Consider the following 22,467-nt stretch of genomic DNA (forward strand, 5'->3'; position numbering starts at 1 on the left):
TGAAACAGCTCATCATGTGCAGACGTTAACTCCCTTCCTCCATTGGAAAGTGCAGTGAGGTGCTTCAGTGACTGGACACACAGAAGGTGGGAGTTTTGCACACACAATTGCTTAGTTCTTAAAAAGGTATTTTTGTATGTGCCTATTTGTGGAACACAGCAAGCAGGCACCGAGCTGTAGTTTCTGCGGCAAGCAGTGCCTTCTGGGTCCATATCCAAAGCACAGACTAAACAGTCTTAATGCACAGGGATGGATTCTACTTGGAATTTGCTTTTAACCTGAGGTGGCATTTCTGTCCTAGTATAAACTGGGTAAACCTGCTACTGTCTCCGTGTCAGAACAGTGCTACAGGTTTTAGGTCATGCTGTTTCTCAGCAACAACCCTGTTTCTCCTGAATTTAACACTGCTCTCCTAACGATCACAATGGATTCCTTAGGCCCCTGTGGAGCAGGGTTCCAGCACAACTACCCCAGGAAGAATCAAGGAGGTTGGGGTTTCTGACCTGCATCACTGCAATGCTGATGCCCGATTTAGTCCTGGTTGCTGTTGGCTGCAACTGGCTGTGGTACTTGTTTAAATCTCCCTAGTAATATTTTTAATAATCTGAAGTTTTCCTCAAAGCTTTTATGTACAGTGGATATTGGTGTGGGTTGGGTGAATAGAATAGATCTCTAGTGATTTCTTCCTCTGCATCTTCTAGCTATTTCTGTCCTTGCACATTCTTGAGTTGTAATTTCAGCTTCTACGCAACTGAGCCAACAACCCAGTGCTTGTCCTACCTTGTTTCTTTTTCTTCACTGGAACTCTTCTACCTATACCTGTTACTACCCCAGGGCTGTTCTTAAAGAACATGTTATTTTAATTTAAACTAATTATTCAAGTGAGTAGTGGAGTGGAGCCTTAGTTTGCAACCTCTGATCTGCTGGTTGTCAATGGTTAAGTATGTTATGATGCAAATACCAGCTACCCTGCCCAGGCAAGAGAAACTTTTACCCCTGACCTACAGCATTGTCAAACAAATTGTCCTGGCTCCAGCTGTTTCCTGTTTGCTTGGTGCTTCTGGCCTTTAGGAAGCATTTTCCTGCTCTTCCTAAAACCAGAGGTGGCAGAGGCAGTTCAGTTACTGTAAGTTAAAGGCAAGGTATGTCAGCTGAACAACAGTGTCATCTTAGTGTACTACGTTTAAAGGTGAGATTGGGGAAATGATTCTAGAGGGAAAAGGATTTAAAAAAAAAATCAGAATCTGGAGTTCATATGTGAAATTAGTAGCTAAGGGAAAAGCATCTAGACCTGGCAGCAGTCTGTCTACAAGAGAACATTCATAAAAGTTAAGTGGAAAGGGCATCAGTGCCAAGGTGGGAGTTTCTGAAGTAATTTTTCTTTATAGTTGTTTTAACCAAACTTCAAAGTGATCTGAACAGAATAAATACACCTAGCCAGTACCCATCTGAATAAGTTTATTCAGAAAGCATGTCTGTAACAGGACTAAGTCACCTTTGCAGCAGCCTGCAGAGTTTCTTCAACAGCTTCTTCTCCTTCACAGCTATGGAGAAGAACACTTAATAAATATTCATTCCATTTATAATGTTCTGCATTAAATCACAACCCTGCCCCCTTGGTTATTATGATACAGATCATGAGTAGCCTGAGCAGGTATAAACACTGTACCAGGCTGGTCTTCCTTCAAGGAATATACAGCATTTTACAGATACATTATGTACACAACCCTATGCAGCCAGGAGCATGAGGGCCCCTATCACTCATGTCGTGCCATTAACAGACTACAATAGGGCCAATTAAGTGAAAGGAAGTCAAAAAAACAGCTTCCACCTTCCTCTGGTGGGTTCATAGGAAAACCTCTTGTTCCATGTACGCTTCTAGTTGTATATGGAAAACTCAAAATGAACCATTTAAAAAAAAAAAAAAAAAAAGCCTTAACCTACTTTTGGCATTAGAAGAAAACTTCTGTTATATTAGTAAAGCTCACCTAACTCAGACACCACTGTAAACACAGGCTGGTGTTGACAAATGCAAAAACTGATACTGCAGTTGTGTGCTTGCACCTCTCATTTAGACAGCTCAGCCTGCTCCTTCAGGCACTAGCCCAGCTTAGTACTTCTGGACTACACAGCTGTAGAAGTCAGGTCCTCTTTAAAACTTCATTGCTGAGGCTGTAACTGTATTAAGAACAGGGAGTTGGTGTCTGAAAGACTTAGTTGTAAGGTATCTGCATGAGTGTTTGTACACCTAAGGGCTTTGCTTTGCTGTCACTTTGGGGACCTCTATTCACAGCATGTTTTCCACTTAGAATTAGGCCTCTTGCTTCAAGGCAGTGTCAGGTACCACCCCCTTTGAGGTGGGTAGATTACAACAACCTTTGCCACCTGCTCAATGTATTTCTTACCAAAATGGGAGAAGAAAGTTAAGTGAGAGAGAACCATACCCCCCTAAAACCCAGAAATTCAAAACAAAGCATGTTTATTAAGTGGTTTCCTTTTACTTATTTCTCCCATTTTTTTAAAAATAAATAAAACCTTCAGACACATACAAGTGAAACACGTCATCCTTCAAAGTGCAGTTACATTTCCACCCCACTCCCAATAATCACATAAAGCTTTGTCAAGTAACCGAAAAGACTCAAAAGGCAACCCTCAGCCCCTTCCCCTAGCGATGAGAATAAATGGGTCTGTAGTGCTGCCTAGCTAGCCAGAAGCCTGGAACTTTTGGCTGTTGAAGACCGCCAAGGCTGGTTTCAGATACAGTTGCAGGAGGCAGGCTGCTGTGGAAAATGGGAAATTAAGATACATGGTGTGAAACAAAAGCAACCTGGTTAGAATCCAAAGAGTTTCTGTTACCAGAGGATGTTAGTTACTGGGGGAGCCTTGGAAGGAACTAGGCAGGTTACAGTCATGAACGCTGGATGAGAGCTGCTGCTCAGTTGCTGCTGTGAAGCTGGGTGCTGGCAGCGGAGTCCTGGGCAGGGATACAGGACAAAGGCTCAAGGAATTTTGCCCGAAGTCATGGAGTCCCTTCCCCTAACCCACGCTGGGCCCAGGTGATGTGCTGGCACCTGCTGCCTCCCCCTAATTTGAGCCAGCCTGTACTCCAAGCATACCACGGAACAGAAGGAAGATGAGGTCTGGTGCTCGAGTTCCATCTGATGCAATCCTGCTTTCCTGCTGTCTTTAGAGCAGAGCTCTGTTCTCACCAAGGGCACTGAGCAGCGGTATGGGCACATACAAGTCAGTTTAGTCCTTGCAGGCTCATAGAAAATTGCTGTAAGAATTGTTGCCACTTAAACCACCATGATTTTGACCTCATTGTTCTCATCGGCGCGGTAGAAGAATGGAATGCAGGGGTTTTCCAGCAAGGAGCCCACCCTCTCCTGAGGGTTCTGGATTTCTCTGAGAAGCTGCATTATTTGCTTTGCTGTGGGGTCGTCTTGGCTTGGCTGAGCAGCTTTAGTGTCAATAGGGGAGAAACTGGACTGATGAAAAGCAGCAGCCTCTTGTTCTGCTTCATCTGATAAATTCACTTCTCGTAACCCTGTAAGGCACACAAGACAAGGCGGGCAGGTAACTCTTCCCATCCACGTACAACAGCGAGACCTTGGGTTATTCCATTTTATGTAGCTTGTTCTGGCTACAGCTTACCTTCTCCATCGGTAGCATTCAGTTCGATGCGCCTCTCCACGGGCAGTACACTTTCATTCTGGCTTGCTAACAGCTCTGGGTTTTGAGCAGCTGCTACATACTTGCTGTACCATTCATTCCTTTCCCTGACCAGGCGCATCACTAAATCCTGCAGTTCCAGTAATTTCACCTGTACCAAAGTAAAGGAAAACCTATGAAGCATACGCATCCCCGAGGCCACAAACTATGCTATAGTTTGTTGTCCCGCCTCTCATGAAATCAGCAACTTCAAGATTAAAGCTAGCTGAACAGCTTGGGAAGGTTTATACTGTGCGGGTGCTCCCCAGGCCAGCCTCCCATTGTGTGCCCTGCCTGGATTAGAACAGAAAAGATTCCTTGCCTTCATCTCTTCCTTATCTTGAGCCAACCTGCTGATGTACTCTTCTTTCTCCTGGTGCCGCTGTTTGAGGATAGCCCTTTGACTCTGGTACAATGCAATGTACTCCCCTGGAGCACAAGAGAAGCATAAGGAACAGGTGTTAACGGGATTAGGGCATAAACCTTACCATAAGCACAGAGCTATGTTGCATGAGGATCCAGCAAATCCAACCCTGGAGTGGAAGTTTAGCCTAGCTAAGCAGCAGCAGGAGACTTGAACTGCTTGGTATCTGGGAGGCTCCAGCTCCAAAAGCTAGTCCCCAGATAACGCACTGAGCGAGCTCTAGCTTGAGTTTTGTGTTGCCTAAACATACCAATGGTGTCTGTTTCCCCAGACAGCTGTATGCAGCGATGTTCTAACTCTTCCAGCCGTTCCTTCAGATCAGCTTTCTCACGCATCAGATCTGTGAAACGGGACTGAACACAGAAATTGGCATTAGTTTCAGCTGCTCACATGTAGGAAATACCCATGTTAAAGACACCCTCCGTTCACAATGGTCTGAACCTAGGAACAGCTCTTGCTGCCTTTACAACTACTCTGTGATTTGGTGGTAAAAAGGAACTGAGAGCTAGAGAAGGGCTCTGCACTTTGGGGAGCAGCAGATGGAACAAAGTGCCTTTCAGCCTTCTCACTGCACGGATAGCACAACTCCGGTCATACTCAGCTCTAGGACTGCACCTCTCAGCAAGGTTAAGATAGTCTGGTTTTCACTTATTTCTTCAGAAAAAAAAAAAAAACTATAAATAAGCGAGCGTTAGGCCCTTACAGTCTTTAGGGTAGTGTAGGAGGGAATTACTACTCCAAGCTTCCTGTGATGAGACAAGCAGCAATAGGCTTTTTGGAAAATAGCTTATTATTACAGAACAGCTGCAACACATTCCCCTACAATTTGGTTGGGTGTACTACAAGGGTCTGACACTGGCTGAAAGTCTAGCTGGGTGGGATAGCGGGGCCGAAAGAAGATCAGATCCTTTACTTACCTGTAGTTTCTCCATGGCAGTTTTCAAAGCCTCGTGAACCTCCACTGGAACAGTATCCATGGTGGAATCTGGAAGGAACACATGTAATTTACACAGCCTCCTCGGTCAGGATGCACTCATAAAACCCCTAGGTCTATTTCACAGAGGCCAGGGTCAGCTGGCTGGGGCACACCTCAATATTCACACTGTCTCCAAACTGCACGAAACTTTACCTCCACTCAGCACGTTACGTTGCTGCTCCTGCCGAAGAGCTGCTATTTGCTGCAAGAGGCTTCTGCACTGCTGTCTCTGAGCAGCCAGCTGCTGCCTCATATCTTCTCGCTCCTTTTCCACTTGAGACATGGCAGACATCAAGAAAGCAACCTGAGATAAATTCCCAAGTATACAGGTTAGTGTTTCTCCTGTGTGAAGTATGATCGGTTATACATCACAGGGCAAACAAAATGAGAGAATCTAACCTATGTTATTTATGGGTAGGAAACCCTGCCCTGGGATTACACTAGGCAGCAACTACTGCATGTCTCCTCATCCCCAAGTAATACAAATCATTTCTTCTCTGCAGATTAAACTTGAACTCCCATGATAACTGTTTGATCACAATATTTTCCAATTATGACTGTACTTAGAGAAAAATCTAATAGATGTTCAACACCATTTCCAAATTGCCTTCCAAACTAAGGAGGATATTAGCAACACAATAATTAGAGCGACTGCCAGCTGAATTGTCTTCATAATTAAATAAAGCCACTGCTGGACTTCCAGCCTGTCTTTCAAGAATGCTGCAGAAGTCTTGCTTCTAAGCTGCTGTGCACAAGGGACTATTAACATTTCCCTCACTATTGTGCCTCGGTAGGTAGGGATCACAGCTGATAAACAGCTTATGTGATGCACGCAGTGGAACCGCTCTGCAGCTTAATCTACCTCCTTTTCTACACATTTGTTCACAACTGATAACAAAAGCTTTTCTACACATCAAGACCCACCATTTCTTCATGGCTTTCAAACTTCTCTGGGATCACTAATGAAGGTTTTGGGATTTCTTCAGTCATTGCTTCACTTTCAACTCCATCTCCTGTAAAAGAGGGAAGGTGAACAGAGAGTTAATGCCCCAGAGAGCCCAGCTCTACCTCCTCCCTAGAGACCAGCTGCAGCTACTCACCTTCTAGTCTGTGCAACATCTTGTCATCCAGCTCTGCTGCTAACTGACTGATCTGAGCCTGCAGCTCTTTGTTTTCCTTAGCTACTGCTTCCAGACTTTCCTACAAGAGAGAAGCAGAAATTCACAGGAGTTCTACACCTAAAACCCGCACAGACTGTAGACAGTCACTACATTTTGAGGCAGCAGCATCACACACACACAAAAAGCAAGCAGTGCTTCTGCTCCAGACATCATTTTTGCCTCCAGTCTTCCTACTTGCCCCTTTGCACTGTTACCTTGGTCTGCTGCAGTTCCTTCAGATGCATTTCCACTGTCACCTTCCCCTGAACTTCCTCATGCTGCAGCCGATCCATAAGCTGTGTCTGAAGCAAGTACTGTTTGTGCAGCTCCTCCTTCTCAGCAGCCAGTTGCTGGTATGCCACAGTGTACTGTTGTAAGTGGCTGTAGTATTGGTCCCGTTGTTCCTGCAGAGCCTGAGCCTCCTGTGTTTTCAGTTCCAGCTAACATAACAAGACAAAACCACCAGATCAGACCATTTTGCCAGAAAAAGATCCATGTGGCATGATCCAAACTGTCAATGTTGCCCCAAAACCCACAACCAGGCAGGCAGCCGCCATCTGCCCCCACATGCTGGTCCCCCACATCAGACAGCAGATGATGTGGGGAGGCTCCCAGCTTGATCATTACAATACCAATTTCCATCTTTCCATCAAAGTTTGTTAAATTGCCAGCTCTTCTTTGCATAAACTGCTACACACCTGTCCTACTGCTGTTACTTACTGTCTCTTTGAGCTCCCCCAGGTTCTCCTGCAGCTGCCCAAGCTTCTTGGCCAACTCCTTCTTTACATGTTGCTCTGACTGCAGGGCACTTGTAACCTCCATGTTTTCGTTTGTCTGCAAGAATCCAGTACCACTGTATAAGGAAATTGCCCCAACCACCATAACCGTATTCTCTTATAAACTATATCAGTAAACCCTGTTCATTCCCTGATACAACAGGGTGCCATCCCTTGTTAATCTGAGGTGTAAGTACGGGCCATAAATTGACTCTTCAGGGCAGTAAATAACTTTGTTTTAAAAAAAAAAAAAGGTTCAGAAGACGAGCAAGGAAAGAGCCAGGGTAATCAGTGCTGGGACAGTGCCAAGAGGAGGCCTGGCACATCACACAGCCTGTCAGCTCCAAAGCAGATGGGTGACATGAATATCCCAAATAAAGCACTAGGCATTCAAAAACAAGACGAGAAGTTCAGAAAGGACTAAAGAAAAACCAGTGACCAGGCCATCTGTCAGTGTGCCAGGGCCCCAGAGGAGAAGCTGCTACATTGAAAGAAACAAGCAAGAGTGAGGATTCAGCTCCAGGACAGAAACAATGACAGCAGCAGGACAGAAGACTGCTGAGAATTTCTTCCTCACAGGCAAATACAGGGAACAGAAGACAGGTGTCTTCAAGGGTAAAAAGGCTGTAAGAATATTCCAGGGGAAGAAACAGCCTGACTGCCAGTAGAGGAGAACGAAGAGGAAACTGCTCTGGACAGAGACACTTGTTTGTTTGTCAGAGCACCTGAAAGAGTACAGAGAGGGAACCTCCTAGCATGGCAATATAAATCACAGAAGGTGAAGCAGCCATAGCCCCAAAGGACCAGACAGATAATGCTTCTGATAGATTTTTGTTTGTTTGTTTGTTTGTTTGTTTTTTCTCTTTATATGCATCTGTGCAAAAGGATTGCACCAGTGTGGGTAACAGTGGGAAAAGAAGCATGAAAGAGACATACCAGTTTGACAAACCCGTTCTGCAGTTCAGCCAGCTGTTCCTTCAGCTCCCGATTTTGGCTCAGTGCCCTACTGATTGTGGCCTTGTCACTCTGCATGTTCTCCAGGATCTGCTGTCTGTCCACAGACTCCTCGTTGTATCGCTGCACGGCCTTCTCGAGCTCCAGCAGCCGCTCCTCCTGCTCCCTGTTGAGGTGGCTCAGTTGCTCGTTGTCCCGGACCTGGGCCTGGTATTGCCCATGCAGTTCCTCCTTCTCCTGCTGCAGCCGCTGGATCTCTTCCTGCAGACTCAACTCAGCCTCTGTAGGCCCTGCTGGTGAGGAAGGCTCAATATCCATGGGTTTTACTGCTAAGGAAGTGGAAGTAGAAACAGATCAGTCAGAGGAATGGATTGCTTGTGTAATACACATCAGAGCCATACAAAGCATACCCCAGCGTGTGGCACTGGGACTCAGAAGGTATAACCAGCCACAGTATCTAGAAGAGCAGGGCATTGAGAGGAATGAGGGAGCAAACTACCCCAAAACCAAGCACAACACCCAGCTGTGTGCTGCCCTCTCCCTCACAGCCCTAGCAAGAGCATCCCACCTGCCTGATCTCCCGGGCCCAAGCGACTGACAGTACAGCCAGGCAGATACTAAAGACAAAAACCTTCTGCTTATCAATTACTTGAGGTAGTTCAATTGCTCTCTGACAGGATGAAAGGTTTCTCACGATTCCCACCACCTTCATGATTTCAGAGCATCAGACCTACGTGTATACGCAGAAGTTCTGGCACAGCAGGGACAGAGTTAACCTGCTGGTACTCTGTGATATGAAGTCCCACTCTGCAAGCCCTACCTGATTTGCTTAACAGCTCTGTAACATTGGCTTCCAGCTCTCGAATTTGGGCCATATGCTTCTCCTTCTCCTCTGCCATTGTGTGGACCTGCAAGGCCACAGAGGTGAAGGTTAAAACAGCACACACGGTGCACTCACTCCTGTGTTCACCAAAAGCAGCTGTGATGCTGCCCGTGAGGTTACCTGCTCAGCGAGCTGCTGTACTCGCTGCTGCCAAATGCTCCCCTCTTCCTTCAGTTTCTCTACATACTGATCTCTTTCTGTCTGGAGCTGGTGAAGTGACTCCGAGAGCTGTGCAAAGCAGAACACAAAGAAAATTGTATCAGCTGAATAAATTAAATGGCTGACTGCGTAAAGGATAAAGCTTGAGAAAAACAGCACAAAGCTCAGGCTGCGTTCTTCTGCCACACAAGTTTCTGTACAGAAGTCAGGAATTGGATCATTAATGTACTTAATACAACACCTTACCTGAGCAATCTGGGTTTCCAGGCTTGCCCTCTCCTCCAGTGCCATCTGCAACTGCTGGTTTACATCCAGATTCCCTGATTGATTAGAGAACTGCCCACAAAAAAATCAAGAAATGATGGCAAAATGTTAGTATCCAACTTCTGTGTAGCCTCTCCCCTGATTATAACCATCCACGTGACCCATTTTACAACCCTCTGTAGCTCTTTAAAGTTCTCCAACTCATACTGAAGTATGTGTATCAACAAAGTAGTGATTAAAATCAGAAAGCTTAGATTTTAGCCTGGTAAAACAAGCTCAACTGGGCAGTTCCTCCCTAACAATTTTATATTTAGTATTATTTTTTTAATTAAGAAAATGGGCTTTAGTCAAATCACTTGGCTCAGAAACTTCATGCATTTCAAGAGTCTGTACTACACAGACCGGTCAGATGGTATAAAAACTTGTGACCTTAAAAGTTGACAAACATGCCAGGAATTTAAAGCCAGTGCCTGGAACATGTCAGTGGACTAAGCAACAAGGCTGATTCGTAATACTTTCCCCAGAAGAGTAGCAACTGGCTTTATATCAAGGGTAATTTAAGCCACTGCCTAAAACCAAAAGCAATCAACCACCAAAAAATGGAAAAAGAGCAGTTTCTTCCATGGTGGGCTCACCTTAACACTGAACTTGCTGTCTTAACTGTTAGCAGCTGACTTTACACATCCCCTTTCTAACTGAGTTGCTTGTCTTAACTTTACCGAGCTGACCTTTGAGCTGCCATTGTTCAATTCACCTGCTTCTCTTAAGGATGGGTACAAAACCTACTCCTTCTCAGCTGGAGTCTCTGTGAGACTGCACAACAGCCAGGTAACCAAAAGGCTGAACAGTGACAAGAAAACTCACTGCATTTGCACACTTGGTACATTCAGTCACCCTCTCATACGGTATAAGTTGTGTGGTTTTTGTTTGTTTGTTTTTAAAAAAACAGTCACAGTGACTTTCAATCTACTGCTCCAACTCCTTAGAGTACAGCCTTTCTACTGTCAGGGGTATCACTGAAAACCTGTTACTAAGAGGACATCTTGATGAGATTTTGTCTGACTTTAGAAACAATAGTTAAGTCCTGACTCCACCCTCAGGAGCAAAGCCTTACAATGATCAGTCCGACCTCCCCTCACATCCCAGCAGTAGTATGGTTACCTGCTGAATCATCAGCTCAGCCATTTCCAGTTTCTTATGCAAGTCCTCCACATCCAACTTCATAGCTGAGTTCTCAGAAACCAGGGAGCGGAGTTTCTCTGACAGTTCCGAGTTTTGTTGCTTTATTTCCTCACTGCCCTTGCTGAAAGAAACACACAAAAAATTAAAGTGGCAACACTGTACTGTCTACGCGTTTGCAGATGCCCATGTCATAAATTTACAATCTGGTTCTTCACAGCAGCTGGAGTCACAGGAACATTTGGAAGAGACCTCTGGAGGTCGTCTTGTCCAAAATCCCACTCAAAGTGGGACCAGGCTAACACCAGCTCTGGTCAGCCACGGCTCTGTGTAGTTGCTGTGAACACTAAGGATGAAAATTCCACAGCTACCCTGGGCAATATGTGTACAGCACTGGAACATATCCAGTGACTTATTATTATTTTTACTTTGAATATCCAGTATTCCAAGGCACCTCCTGTGGTCAGTGCCCCTTGCTAAGTTTTGTGGCTGTATTGAGAAGAGGAGCATTACTCTGGAGTAACATGCAGAACGGGCTTACCTGTGTTTGTACAGTTCTAGTTTCAGGTTGTCTCGCTCCTTCACTAACTCTTTATTATGCTGGAGAAAAAGCAAATGATCGATTTATCTAAATCAAATAAACAGGTAACATAAAATGTTCAAAGATTACCATTTTTTACCTTTAACAGATCAGCTAATGCAGAAAAGGTCAGAACTTCAATAAAACCCTCAGGACAGGTTTGCTCAGAACCTCATCTATAGCTACAGCAGGCTGGCTAGTGCTGTACTCATCAGCCTGCACAAATGATGAAGTTGCCAGGAATTCATCTGCTTGGTCTTTTCAAATGTGATGCTACTAACTGGTCATGAGGTTATTTCTGCAAACTTCTGGATTAATGTCAATACTGAAGTGTCTGTTTGACGGAGACCCTCCTGGGACGAGGTCTCAGCGACGCTTCTGTTGTGCAGAGCTGGCAGAACTAACGCAGGAAGGTGCCAGATCTGAAGACAACAACTGGACCATATAATTAGTGGTCACAGAAACCTGAAAAGTTTGCCTTGATCATGGAGAATACGGGGTTTTACAAGGTTAATTAACAATCAACAAGGTTAATTTCTACCTCCTCTCTAAGTAAGTCACTACGGACTTTGCAGTAGTACAGTGACAAGCAAATAGCAAAGCACAGAGCTGCTGGTTAAGCATAAACAGAGGTGACTCTTACCTTCTCTGCCTGTTTTTGCTGCATAGAGATGGAGGACAAAGTGCGTTCTAGCTCTGATACCCTCTGGCGAGATGACTGTAAACGAGCAGCAAGGTCTTCAGCTTCTCCTGAGCAAGTCAGAGCAGAGACAGTTGAGAGCAGACCACAAAGGGATTTTGGGGGCTGGCTGAACAGCACTTTCTACTTTGTTAACAAGCTCTTAAACACTTCAGAAAGGGCAGCACACCACAGAGCTCTGTAAATTAGTAGACCTGGTTCTACTCCTGGCTATACAGGTCATTCACCAGCAACCTGGGGCAGTAAAGCTCTCTGTAAGTACCTTCCTCAATTTTAGAGGGAGATGAAGTTTCCTTTGCAGAACAATAGACAGTATGTTTATTTTTTTCTACTAGAGTAAATTGCTGAAATTTAGGTGAGAATGAAAGCCTCGGGTAAAACCTACACTAACATGACAGCTGTGTGGGAGGGGTGGTGGAGAAAAGGGAACAAAGTTTTAAAAGAATCTGAAGAAAGTGAGAAAAGAACAGTCTGGGGTAGTCACCAGGCCCAAACAGGGCTGACAGGGCTGTAATGATGCACAAAAGAACCTCAACTGCCATGGGATTACCATGCTCCAGTTTGGGGGCAGATATGATGACAGAAGCAGTGACGGTGCCAAGAATGGCTCATTAAGGAGTCAATGAGCATGGCGAGCTGGCTGCCAGCAACTATCATGCCTGTGACTTGAAATCCACAATTTAGCCAACAGCCTGAGCTGGAGTTTTTGGAGTCCTTTACCTGATTTCTGCCGTGCAGCTTGTTGAGTATGTCCAAGGGCTGTCTGCAGCTCGGACTTCTCAGAAACCAGAATTCCAATAGTCTGGATATGAACCTTTGGGGGAAAAAAATGAGCTCAGTGCAAAAAATCCTTGCTTCTAACTGCAACACCACTGTTACCACGAAAGGATAATTTAGTAAAGAACTCCTGCAATTAAGAGTCTGGCTAACTGGCTCTCCCAGTTTTCCTGAAATAATGCAGAAGCCAAGCAACATTACTATAATGGAAGCTCTGTCTTACCTGTAGCTGTTCCCGCAGTGCTGCTTGCTCTTTAGAAAACTTCTGTTCAAATTCCTTCTTTTCCTGTGCAAACAAATGATCCCTGTTCAGCACAAAATTCTAAACAGTTAACCCTTTTTGTTTTACGTCAAACTAAAAAACAGTGATTCATTGGTAGTACTTCCAGCTTTTAACCCATACCACTATTTTAAAAAGACATTCTTCAGTCATAACATTATTTGAACTATTTCTTTGTTTATCCACCCCAGAATGGCAACGATGGGTTCCTTATGCTGGCATAAATGTGCCAGCGTTTGGAATACAAACTACTGACAAGGCCTTAAGCTGTACTCTGCTGCTTCCATTGCAGTCCTTTTCAACCTAAATGATTCTGCGTTCTGTAAGACAAGATCACACAGGCCTGTGCCAAAGTCCACTATGCTTTCTGCTCCTCGGAGAAACAGATACCTACTTCTGTATCTATCCAAAAATAGGACACACTTTACCTTCTCCAGCTGATTCATTGCTTCTTGGTTCTGTTGTTTCTGTGGAAGAAAACAGATGCACCAGCATTAAGAGCGAGTACTCTCATACTGCTGAAACACATTTCCACTTTAACGAAGTAGGACACATGCCCAGTTAATGCAAACAATTTCCATTATCCTTTTCTGTAGAAGACTAAGAAGTTTGTCTTATCTATCAGAAATAAGAGATTTGGGCTCCCTTCACTGATACGCCAGCTGTGGTTTTTGTTGCTCAGAACATTACCACAGTTGTTCCCAAATACCACTAATGCAGCCCCTGTATGAGCATCCAACTTGAGTTAAACTTGCACCCCACATCTATGAAGTTAATTGTAATCCTGGTATATTAGGATAATGACCAAAATGCATTCAAAAAAGAAAAAAAAGAAAACACAGCATAGTGTTTTAATTCAGACAAGACCTTAGAATTTTGCAGATTTGTGTGGGGTGGAGTGTTTGCTATTTGCTGCTGGTGTCCTTGTGGCAGTTTCTCTACAGAACTACATAAATAATACTTTTTCCCCTTCCCAAAGGATGGACATTGCTCAATTTTTACTACCACTATTTCAAACATATTTTGAAACATGACTACAGATGGAAGAGTGATGGATTACAGGTTTTGATTCTAGTAAAGCCAGTGCAAAACATAACCAGGAAAAGCAAAGACAGGACCACAAATGCAGCAGAGACCCTATATAATTCCAGGCAAAACCATGTTTCATATGCCTGTCAGAAGCAGGCAAACAAGGAGAATCCTGGGTGGGCAATACCCCTACCAGGTGCCTTTGCAGCCCAGTTAAAAGACAAAAAGGAACAGAATGGAACCACAGTAACTCAAAACCAAAAATAACACAAGAGGGGTTGTGGGGTACACTGGGAAATGCTGAACTTTGGAAAAGGAGTACTGTGAAAGAGGAACAAAACGAGGAAAAGTGCTTCAAACCAAGAAAGGCTCTTTTCAGACTGAAACAAGTCTGCTTAGCTACATTTCATACGGCGTTCAAGCTGAAGGCTGAAAAGCAGCAGCAGGAATCCATGCAAGCCATGGGACAAAGCAGTTCATTCATAGTGCCAAGAGAAGCTGAGGATATGATCAGAAACCAGCACCAGGCTCTCTCTTAGACCTATTGCTCCCACTCTGCTGGTATATTTAGAACAGCATCACCACCTGCCGAAATAGGTTTTCGCAGTGCTGCCGGCACTAGAATTCTGTATTTCAGGGATTCAGACCAGAAATAGCTGTTTTATCAGGATGCTTTTCATCCAGGGAAAGCACGATGAGATCAACAGAGCACATTTAAGTGGAAACAACAAAACCGTGTTTCTTGTTCCTTGGATGAGCCAATACATGTGGCCTTAGACTTGGAACTGAACAGGTTTTCCACACAAAGTGCTGTATAAGCAGCCTTCCCTGTGGCACTATAAGAGAACCCATAACCTCGCAGACACCCAGAGAGCATGGAGGAGCAGCAGAGACAATATCAAACTGGTTGGTTGGATTGTTTCTTACCAATTCCTCTATCTTTGTAATGAGCTGTTTGTTAGTTAGATTGCTGGAATCTAGGGCTACTGCCAGCTCCTGGTAACGTGTCTGATGGGCACATGCAGAGAGGAGAAAAAGGAAGGGGCAGAAAAGGAGGAGGGGAGGAAAAAAAAGCAATAATTACAAAGAACAGAAAAATAAATCATTATCACAGTTTGATACAAATCAGATTCTCCAAACAAATCTATGGTTTCAACAAGAGTAGCTGGGACATCAACGGATTTCATCAATTGCTGTTAAGGCTTCTTTTTGACATAAAACTCCACCAAAACTAAGGACTAGAGCTGTGTGGAGGCCAGATTATCCCCAGTCCCCAAACGGGAAATAGCTCAGATACCTGCCTCCTCCCGCTGACCACAACTACTTGATTACAGAGGAAGGCAACACTGGACAGCAATGTATGTGAATTGTATATTCAATTGGGTCTCGTTAACACTGCTGTAAGCACAGAGTCCCAAGTCAGTCATCAAAACTAGCAAATAAAAAAAAAATAATAAAAAAAATAATAAAAAAAAACAGACTGAGAACAACTTACTTCCATTTCCTTAATATTTGTGGAAGAAATAGCACTTTCCCCATTCACGTATGATGTAGACTAGAAGAAAAACAGCCAAGTCAGTTTTATTCCCCCAGGCAACGAATCATTATTAATAACTGACTATCAGAATACTTCTTAGAGCACCTTTCACTTCAAAGTACCACAGCCAGCCAGAAGAGTATTTTTTCCTGTGTCTAAGGATAGATGCAGACTCCCCCCTGTGACAAGCTGATATGAATTATGCAGATTGACTTCAGATTCTTTGCCACTAAATCAAGAATACATCTTTCCATGAATACGTGCTGTTCATTCATCCCACTCTGCTCCTCTTCCTACTGCTGAAATTTTACATTCCTAAAACTGGAGGTTTTGCTTCTCCGTGCTTAAATATCTTATTGTTCAGTAGGATGGCTGTAGACATCTCCAAGACTGAAGAGCTTTTTCTTGAACTGGCTGCTTAAAGCTCCACAGATACCAAGAAAATTATCAGGACAAATGGACCAAAACAAGGCCATACCTGAGAAACCAGGCCATTGAGTTGTTCAGACAACTGGCGGAGACTTTCTGTTGACGAGAGAGACCTGGGAACAAAGAAAGGCCTTGTGATGAAAATTTCTCCCAAAGAACTGCCCCAATCAGTACAGCAGTGGGGAGTAATAAAACTTGAGTTTGTTGGACACTTGGGGATCCTTTTGCAAAGCTGTTTAATAAACGTACGCTCACCTGTTCTCATCCAAAGCATTTTTATGATCCTCAGCTTCATGAATCTGTGGATTGAAACAAAAATTACAAGCCTGTACAAAAAGATGGGAGTGACATTTGCGAGTGTGTCACTAAGACTTGACTACGTGTGGGCTCAGGTTGCACAGTACCTGTAATTACTGCTCCCCAAAGACAGATAAACTTAACACCACCAACTCAGTTCCTAGCTTGCACATAATTTCTGAGTGTTGAGAGCCCAGGTTTCACGGAATGAAGAGTTAAGCGTTACTGACTTTGTGTTTGCTGTTACAATTATCAGGAAAATCAACACTGCTTTGCTGGAAAAACTTCAGCTGAGTCTTTTAAGTAGTGAAAGGAAGTGCAAGCTGCTCCAACTGGAGACCTATGTTATTAGGAGAGCTTTCTGCTCATGAAATAGGAGAAAAGGGGAAGAGAACGGCAGCTTTGGAAGGAGCAGAGGCACGTGCATGCTCGTGCCCCCCGCTCTCTCAGACAGATGATGTGGAGAATGCAGTATTTTTACCAGGAGACAATCTGAGCTAGTCACGTCGTAGTTACAAAGATTGTCTCTCTCAGCAGAAACGTGGCCTTGCTAACCAGTATGGCAATATCGGGGGTGAGTCACAAACCTGTGTCAGCTGCATGCTCCCGGGAGCAGGCAGAACAGAACCACAACTAGGTAGACTGTTGCTGTTAGATAGCACAGGGACATCGGCAGCAAGCTGTTCAGCGTTACGAGTGGCAACATCACTGTCAAAGTACGCCTGTCACAAAACACATCACAGGAATTACAGCCGACATGCGAAACAAAGGGAACGCACACGAGCACCTCGCCTTGTGGTAAGGCCCAGGAAAAACAGACAGATGCAAACGATCATTTAGAAACATGTGGAAGGGGATCTGTGCCCGCCCCAGAGCAAACAGGAGACTGCATCAACCCACAGACATCGTCCCAGACCCAGCCTGAAGAACTGGTGCCCCATAATCAAGCTCATTTCTTTATGTGGGGCAGTAACACCACCCGACTCTAAGCTCACGACCAGCTTTTCTGTAAAGGATTTGTCAAAAAGTGAGCGAGGTCAAAGCCAGGTGGTTGCCACTGCTCTGAAATGCACTGCCCTCGGGATGCCTCTGGGAACACTGCTCGCCGTACGCACACTGAGATGGGCAGGACAGCCTAGTGACTACCTGCAAACTGGGTCAGCCAAGCTCAGCTGCTCCATCCTGAACTCGGTGATGTTTGTGGCAAGCTGTGAGCCCCTGGTTTAGAAACGGGACATTTGTGCACAGGCCAAGCCCAGCATTGCTGGGAGCAGGTGCCCCTGGCCCCGGTGGAGCTATGAATCCCGTGACTACAAGAATCTAAATAGAAGAGGGCCCCAAACTATTTCTGGACAGCGATGCAAGTTCTCATCAGGTGTTCGTGGGAGGATGAACAGTATCTGATGACACCTCTGCCAGGCCCCAGAGAACTGGACAAACCTTGTACAGCACCAGAGAGCTGTAAAGACCTCGAGCAGCACTCTGCTGTTTTATGGCAATTGCTTTTATTTCGTCATCCAGCTCTGGTAAGCCAGCATTTAACGACCCTGTGTGACAATCTTTCACCAGGTAACCCCACTGACACACTGCAGCTCTCTGCAACTCCATCTGAAAGAGTTCCCTTTTGCTTCAGTCGCTTCCTTCTTGGCAGCCCTCAGGAAAGCAGAGCTCCCTTTCTCTCTCAGCGTTCCTTATTCACCTGCTCAGCGCTCCATCCATGACTCAAGCAGCCAGGAGGTGACAGTAACAGGGAAGACAGATTTAGTGAAAGCAACAAGCAGGAAAACTGCAGAGGGGAAACAAATGGAATCGTCTCGATTTTGTTTTAGCAGGACAGACACTTGCACTCTCAAGGAGCAATCTATGTTAGGTGCTTAAAGGAAAGTCAGGAATTCCCTTACTTCTTCCAGCTTCAGGTTTACTTCGCCTCTGTTTGCTCAGGCACTCATTGGGATAGAGCACCAGATGGACAAGATACATCTTAAAAACGTTTCCTCAATTTTTTTGATTGGGACTTTTCTTTGCTTAAGACTTCAAGATGCAAAAACAGGTAACATGCCTTAACCACAGAATGCCTTCCTTCTGCCTCCAAAAGAGCGAGCTTTGAAGTAAATAAATCAAAGGGGAAAAAAAATGAACTGCATAATTTGTTGGAGATGGAAAGGTTTGGGAGCAAACTACTTTCCTGGAAATTATGCTTTGTGAGGTTCAAATACGGTAGAATAAGAAGCTGGTAATTTTGCTCAGCCTAGCCTATAGTAGGATCCATTTGTTTTCACACAAAGGCTCCTATTTTGTTGGGTTTTCTGCGTTTCACAGCCAAGAAAGCTGAAGTGGGTGAGGTGGGAGGGGTCTGCCTCCCATCAGACACCAATGGCAGCAGCAGTTCAGATGCTAACGATCAGCTTTTCTGCCCTATTAGCATCAGTTGAGGCTCTGAACAGCATTTTCCTGACTCAGGATTTTCACAAGACAGCAACTGGAAAGAGAAATCTTTCTCCCATTACAGATTGCAATTAAAGATTAGCTTTCAAGATATCCTTAATACCCCAGACACAATAACCCACAAACTGTGCAACAGACAATCGGCTCAAAATGCATCTCTCTGGGCTATGGAAGCAGAGAGAAAAATGAAAACAGACGAATAGAAGCAGTAAGTTTTCCATTTTCAGAACAGAACTGAAACTGCAGGCGCAGGTAAGCCTCCCCTGCAGGACGAGATGCCACCTGAGCAGCAGCACTGCACCACCCGTCTTCACCTCAACCTCCAGCACGAACTGAGATCCAATGTACAGAGCTGGGGAGGTGAACTGAAATCAGCCCCTTTGGCAAGGGTAAATCGTCAGCGTGTTTTCTGACGCTACTCAGGCACAAGCCAGGACCCACAAACCTTACACTAAGTCTTCGTGTCACTTAAGCTCAGCTGACACAAAACCTACACACCTAAGGTCCGGATGGAGGAGCTTTCAGCAGCTGTCCTGCCCAACAGCAGTATCCACACACACAAAAAAAGGAGAAAATGGATCCAAAAGTAATTCAGCCTGTGCTCCATCCCATCCTGCAGGTTTCACTCCATCTCTCTGGTACCCCTGGTGATTCACTTGGTTTTATTTATTGGTGGAAAGGCTTGGATACACAGTAAGTATAATAAGGGGTTACTTTGTGACAGCTAGACTAGAAAAAAAATGGTAGATAAGCTACCAAAATGGTGCAAGGGAAAATGAAAAGCTGAGCTTTGCTACAACAAAAACAAAAGAAAAATCTGGGCTACAAAAGTTTACTTTCCTTAGTTTCTATCACAGTTAGATCCTTCTTTAATTAAACTGTCTGCAAATATTTTTTTAAAGGCGGTTTGCTGACATTTGCTCCTGAGAACATGTAGATTACTTGCTGGAATACTTCCTGCCCTTTCTTCTTCAGTAGCTAAGGAAGACGCTAAAGCCTGTAAATGCCTGACTTGAAATACCTGACTTCCTGCCTAAACATATTTAAAACCGTGGTACTTGCCAGACTGTACATCACCTGTGCCAGTTTCATCACCCGTCATAAAATGGGTTGGCTGGAATGACTACAAAGCTTGTTCAGGGCAGCTGCTTGACGAGGCACGAGCAGAAACATGCCCTTCAGAAGCAAGGCATGAGAGTAAATAAAGCAGTGACACACGGAACAGCAGAAATGCAGACTAAAAAGGCACTACCTCTTCCTAGCGCGGTGTTCCTCAGAAGGTAATTTATTGCTTCACCCCAGATTCCTTTCTCCTTACAGCTCAATTGTCTCAAGGACAAGCATTGACAAGGTTCACTTTTGCACGTGTTAGGTTTGACAGAAACCAGGAGGAAACAAGCACTTACGAGCAATGGAAATGTGCGTTAACAAACAGCTCCATGTTAATAAAAACAGCAACAAAAACTCAAGCAACTGACAGCAGATAATGCCAGAACAAGGCTCCATCCGAAAATCAAGGTCAGTTTAAACAGAACCCGAAGCATGCAGCGGGGATAGCAAGTCACTGAGAGGGACACGAGCACTGCCTCACCTTCCTCTTGTCCAATGAGGGTATGGCTACCCCATTGGAGCGGTTAAGGTCTGACACCAGCACCTTCAGAATGTTCTGAATCTAAAGGAGGCGAAAGAAAAGTGGAAAGAGAAACGGCTCAGAAAAGGACAGGGAGAAAAATGTCAATCAAAGGCAGCGAAAGAAACTGGCATCCTCCAGCTCCATCGGAGCACACACCTCAAAGCAGCAGCTCTGGACATACCCAGGGTTGCACTACAGCATCGTATGATCAAACACTGCCTCGCCACGTACCCTGCCTCTAGCATGCACCTTTCAGGAGTTTTAGCTGCTAACCACTGTAGCACACTTCATACGCTGCTAATACAGGCACACGAGCCATTAATATTACACTGGCATAACCCTCTTTCAGCTGTGGTTATGCTGTTTGGGAAGCCAAAGAACAAGGCGGAGGCAAATTATTTGGGAGAAGGAATGAGACGCTCACGTTCTCTGGAGACTGTCTGTCATCATTTGTGGGAGTCTCAGGCCTACTTCCTTCTTTAGTTTTTCGTTTTTTCTTGGCTCCCGCAGTTGCTCCAGGGCTATTCTTCTGCTGATATTCCTTCAGCTGTGAAAAAAAAAGAATAATCTGAAGTCAAAACAGAATGTGCCTTCTATGAGTATAATGTCAAAAACAAAAAAAGGGTAAAAAGATAAAACATAAGGATGAGAGAAACTGTCTTGAAAGAGATCACCCTCTAAAAAAACAAACAAAACAAACAAACAAAAAAAAACACATTAAAAATAATTCAGAGATGCTTAGAAGTGAGAACTAGCATGATAGGTTTATCACAAGTATTATAGAGAAGTAAATATATAACTTTTGTATACAACTAATGAAGTTCCTGGGAAACAAAGAATTTGATAGCCTTTGCTGTAATTGAAAGGAGATGAAAAAATATTTTTAAGCCTAACTAGCAGCAAGGAAAACAAATAAACACCAATTAAGCCTAAATGCAAGGTGGAAAAGCAGTCTGAGAGGAAGAGCTTCCATTCGGGGAAAGAAAGATCGCAATCTTCATAGATGATGCAGTAACACAGACACTGGCCTAAGTGTGAACTGAGGGGGTGAGCCACCTCCAATTGATTTTAAAATAATATCCATTTCAGCTCGGTGAAGCTGCTAAGCTCGAAGCTGAACCCTGCCAAGTCTTCTGGTGGCGCACGGAGCCCCAGCAGGTCCCAGGAGTGTCCGTGGGGCGCTGAGGGCAGCAGCCCCCTGCCAGGCAGCCCAAATTGGCCCCGCAGCTGGCAGTGCTGCCACCACCCAGCCGGCCAGGGCCGGGTGGCAAAGCCAAGGTGGCAAAAATGCAAGGCGGGATAAAAAGGGATCCTTTTTAAGGCGAGGGCTCCTTTTTATCCGCAGGGTTTCAAAATGGAAGCCCGAGCCACTCCAGGACACTTTCACAGCCCCTTTGACTTTGACACTGGCACGCCGAGCCACCGGCACGGACGGGGTTGGAGCTGCCCCGTGGGGACAGAGAAAAAATAAATAAAAGAAAAAATTAAAAAAAAAAAATAAAGGAAAGAAAGGAGAAGGCCAAACAAACACGGAACCGGGGCGGGAGGGCAGCACCGAACCAGGCCCGGCCTCACCGGGGCCGCCTCCCCCGGGCTGGGGAAGGCCCGGCCGCAGCGCCCGGCACCGGGGGACACCGGGGGACACCGGGGGACACCCGGGGACATCCAGGGACACCCGGGGACACCCGGGGGGCTCCCACCGGGGCCCGGCGGAGCGGAGCGGGCCCTCCCGGTGCCCCTCACCCCTCACCGCAAGAGGCCGGGCCGGGCCCGGCGGCTCCGCTCCTCACGGGGCGCCGCGGCCCGAGCAGCCCGACGGCTCCCGTCCCGTCCCGTCCCGTCCCGTCCCTATCCCCTCACCTTCTTCTTGGCCGCCGCCAGCTTGCTCTGCCTGCTGCCGTCCGCCATGGCCGGGCCCGGGCCACGTCAGCCGCCGAGGGGAGCGGCGGAGGCGGCCGCCAGGCTCCGCCTTGGCCCCTCCCGGTCCCCTCCCGGTTCCCTCCCGGTCCCCTCCCGGTCCTAATGGGGCCGAGCTCGGCTGGGGACCAGCCCGTCCCGGAGCCTACGGACCGGGCACCCCCCTCCTGCAACTGCTGGCAGCGGGGGTGGCCAGGCACGGCTCGGGGTGCCGAGCCCGTCAGCTCCAGGCACAGCTCAGGGGCTCAAACCCATCGGTTCCAGCCCCGTTCCTCGCTTCGGCTCGGCCCCAGCTGCTTGGTGTCCCCAGGGGAGCACCCAGGGGTGCTCTGAGGGGCGCTGCGGGGTCTGGTTGGC

At 45.8% G+C, this 22,467-nt stretch overlaps 1 protein-coding gene across 6 annotated transcripts; it reads right to left on the reverse strand.

Moving 5' to 3' along the window:
* Nucleotides 1-1,449: 1,449 nt before the first annotated feature.
* GOLGA2 (golgin A2) lies at nucleotides 1,450-22,146 on the reverse strand. Of its 6 annotated transcripts, none has more exons than XM_082775439.1 (28): nucleotides 22,054-22,146; nucleotides 20,618-20,740; nucleotides 20,152-20,232; nucleotides 16,703-16,837; nucleotides 16,074-16,117; nucleotides 15,868-15,931; nucleotides 15,348-15,407; nucleotides 14,780-14,860; nucleotides 13,252-13,290; nucleotides 12,767-12,829; nucleotides 12,487-12,580; nucleotides 11,710-11,816; nucleotides 11,028-11,086; nucleotides 10,469-10,610; nucleotides 9,290-9,379; nucleotides 9,005-9,112; nucleotides 8,822-8,909; nucleotides 7,984-8,327; nucleotides 6,992-7,105; nucleotides 6,487-6,711; nucleotides 6,212-6,311; nucleotides 6,036-6,124; nucleotides 5,265-5,415; nucleotides 5,053-5,120; nucleotides 4,386-4,488; nucleotides 4,034-4,140; nucleotides 3,655-3,823; nucleotides 1,450-3,547 (listed from the first exon to the last, which is right to left on the reverse strand). In XM_082775439.1, exons 1-28 carry the CDS (start codon nucleotides 22,099-22,101, stop codon nucleotides 3,297-3,299), a joined length of 3,147 nt encoding a protein of 1,048 aa, XP_082631565.1. In that variant the 5' UTR covers nucleotides 22,102-22,146; the 3' UTR covers nucleotides 1,450-3,296. The 6 variants fall into 6 exon arrangements, with proteins under 6 accessions (XP_082631565.1, XP_082631564.1, XP_082631566.1 ...); XM_082775438.1 differs by having other exon boundaries at nucleotides 7,984-8,330; XM_082775440.1 differs by lacking the exon at nucleotides 20,152-20,232 and having other exon boundaries at nucleotides 7,984-8,330.
* Between the last annotated feature and the right edge of the window lie 321 nt (nucleotides 22,147-22,467).

The sequence above is a fragment of the Aythya marila genome (genome assembly GCF_965140915.1).
Source record: "Aythya marila genome assembly, chromosome: 19".
In the NCBI taxonomy this organism is placed as follows: Eukaryota; Metazoa; Chordata; class Aves; order Anseriformes; family Anatidae; genus Aythya; species Aythya marila.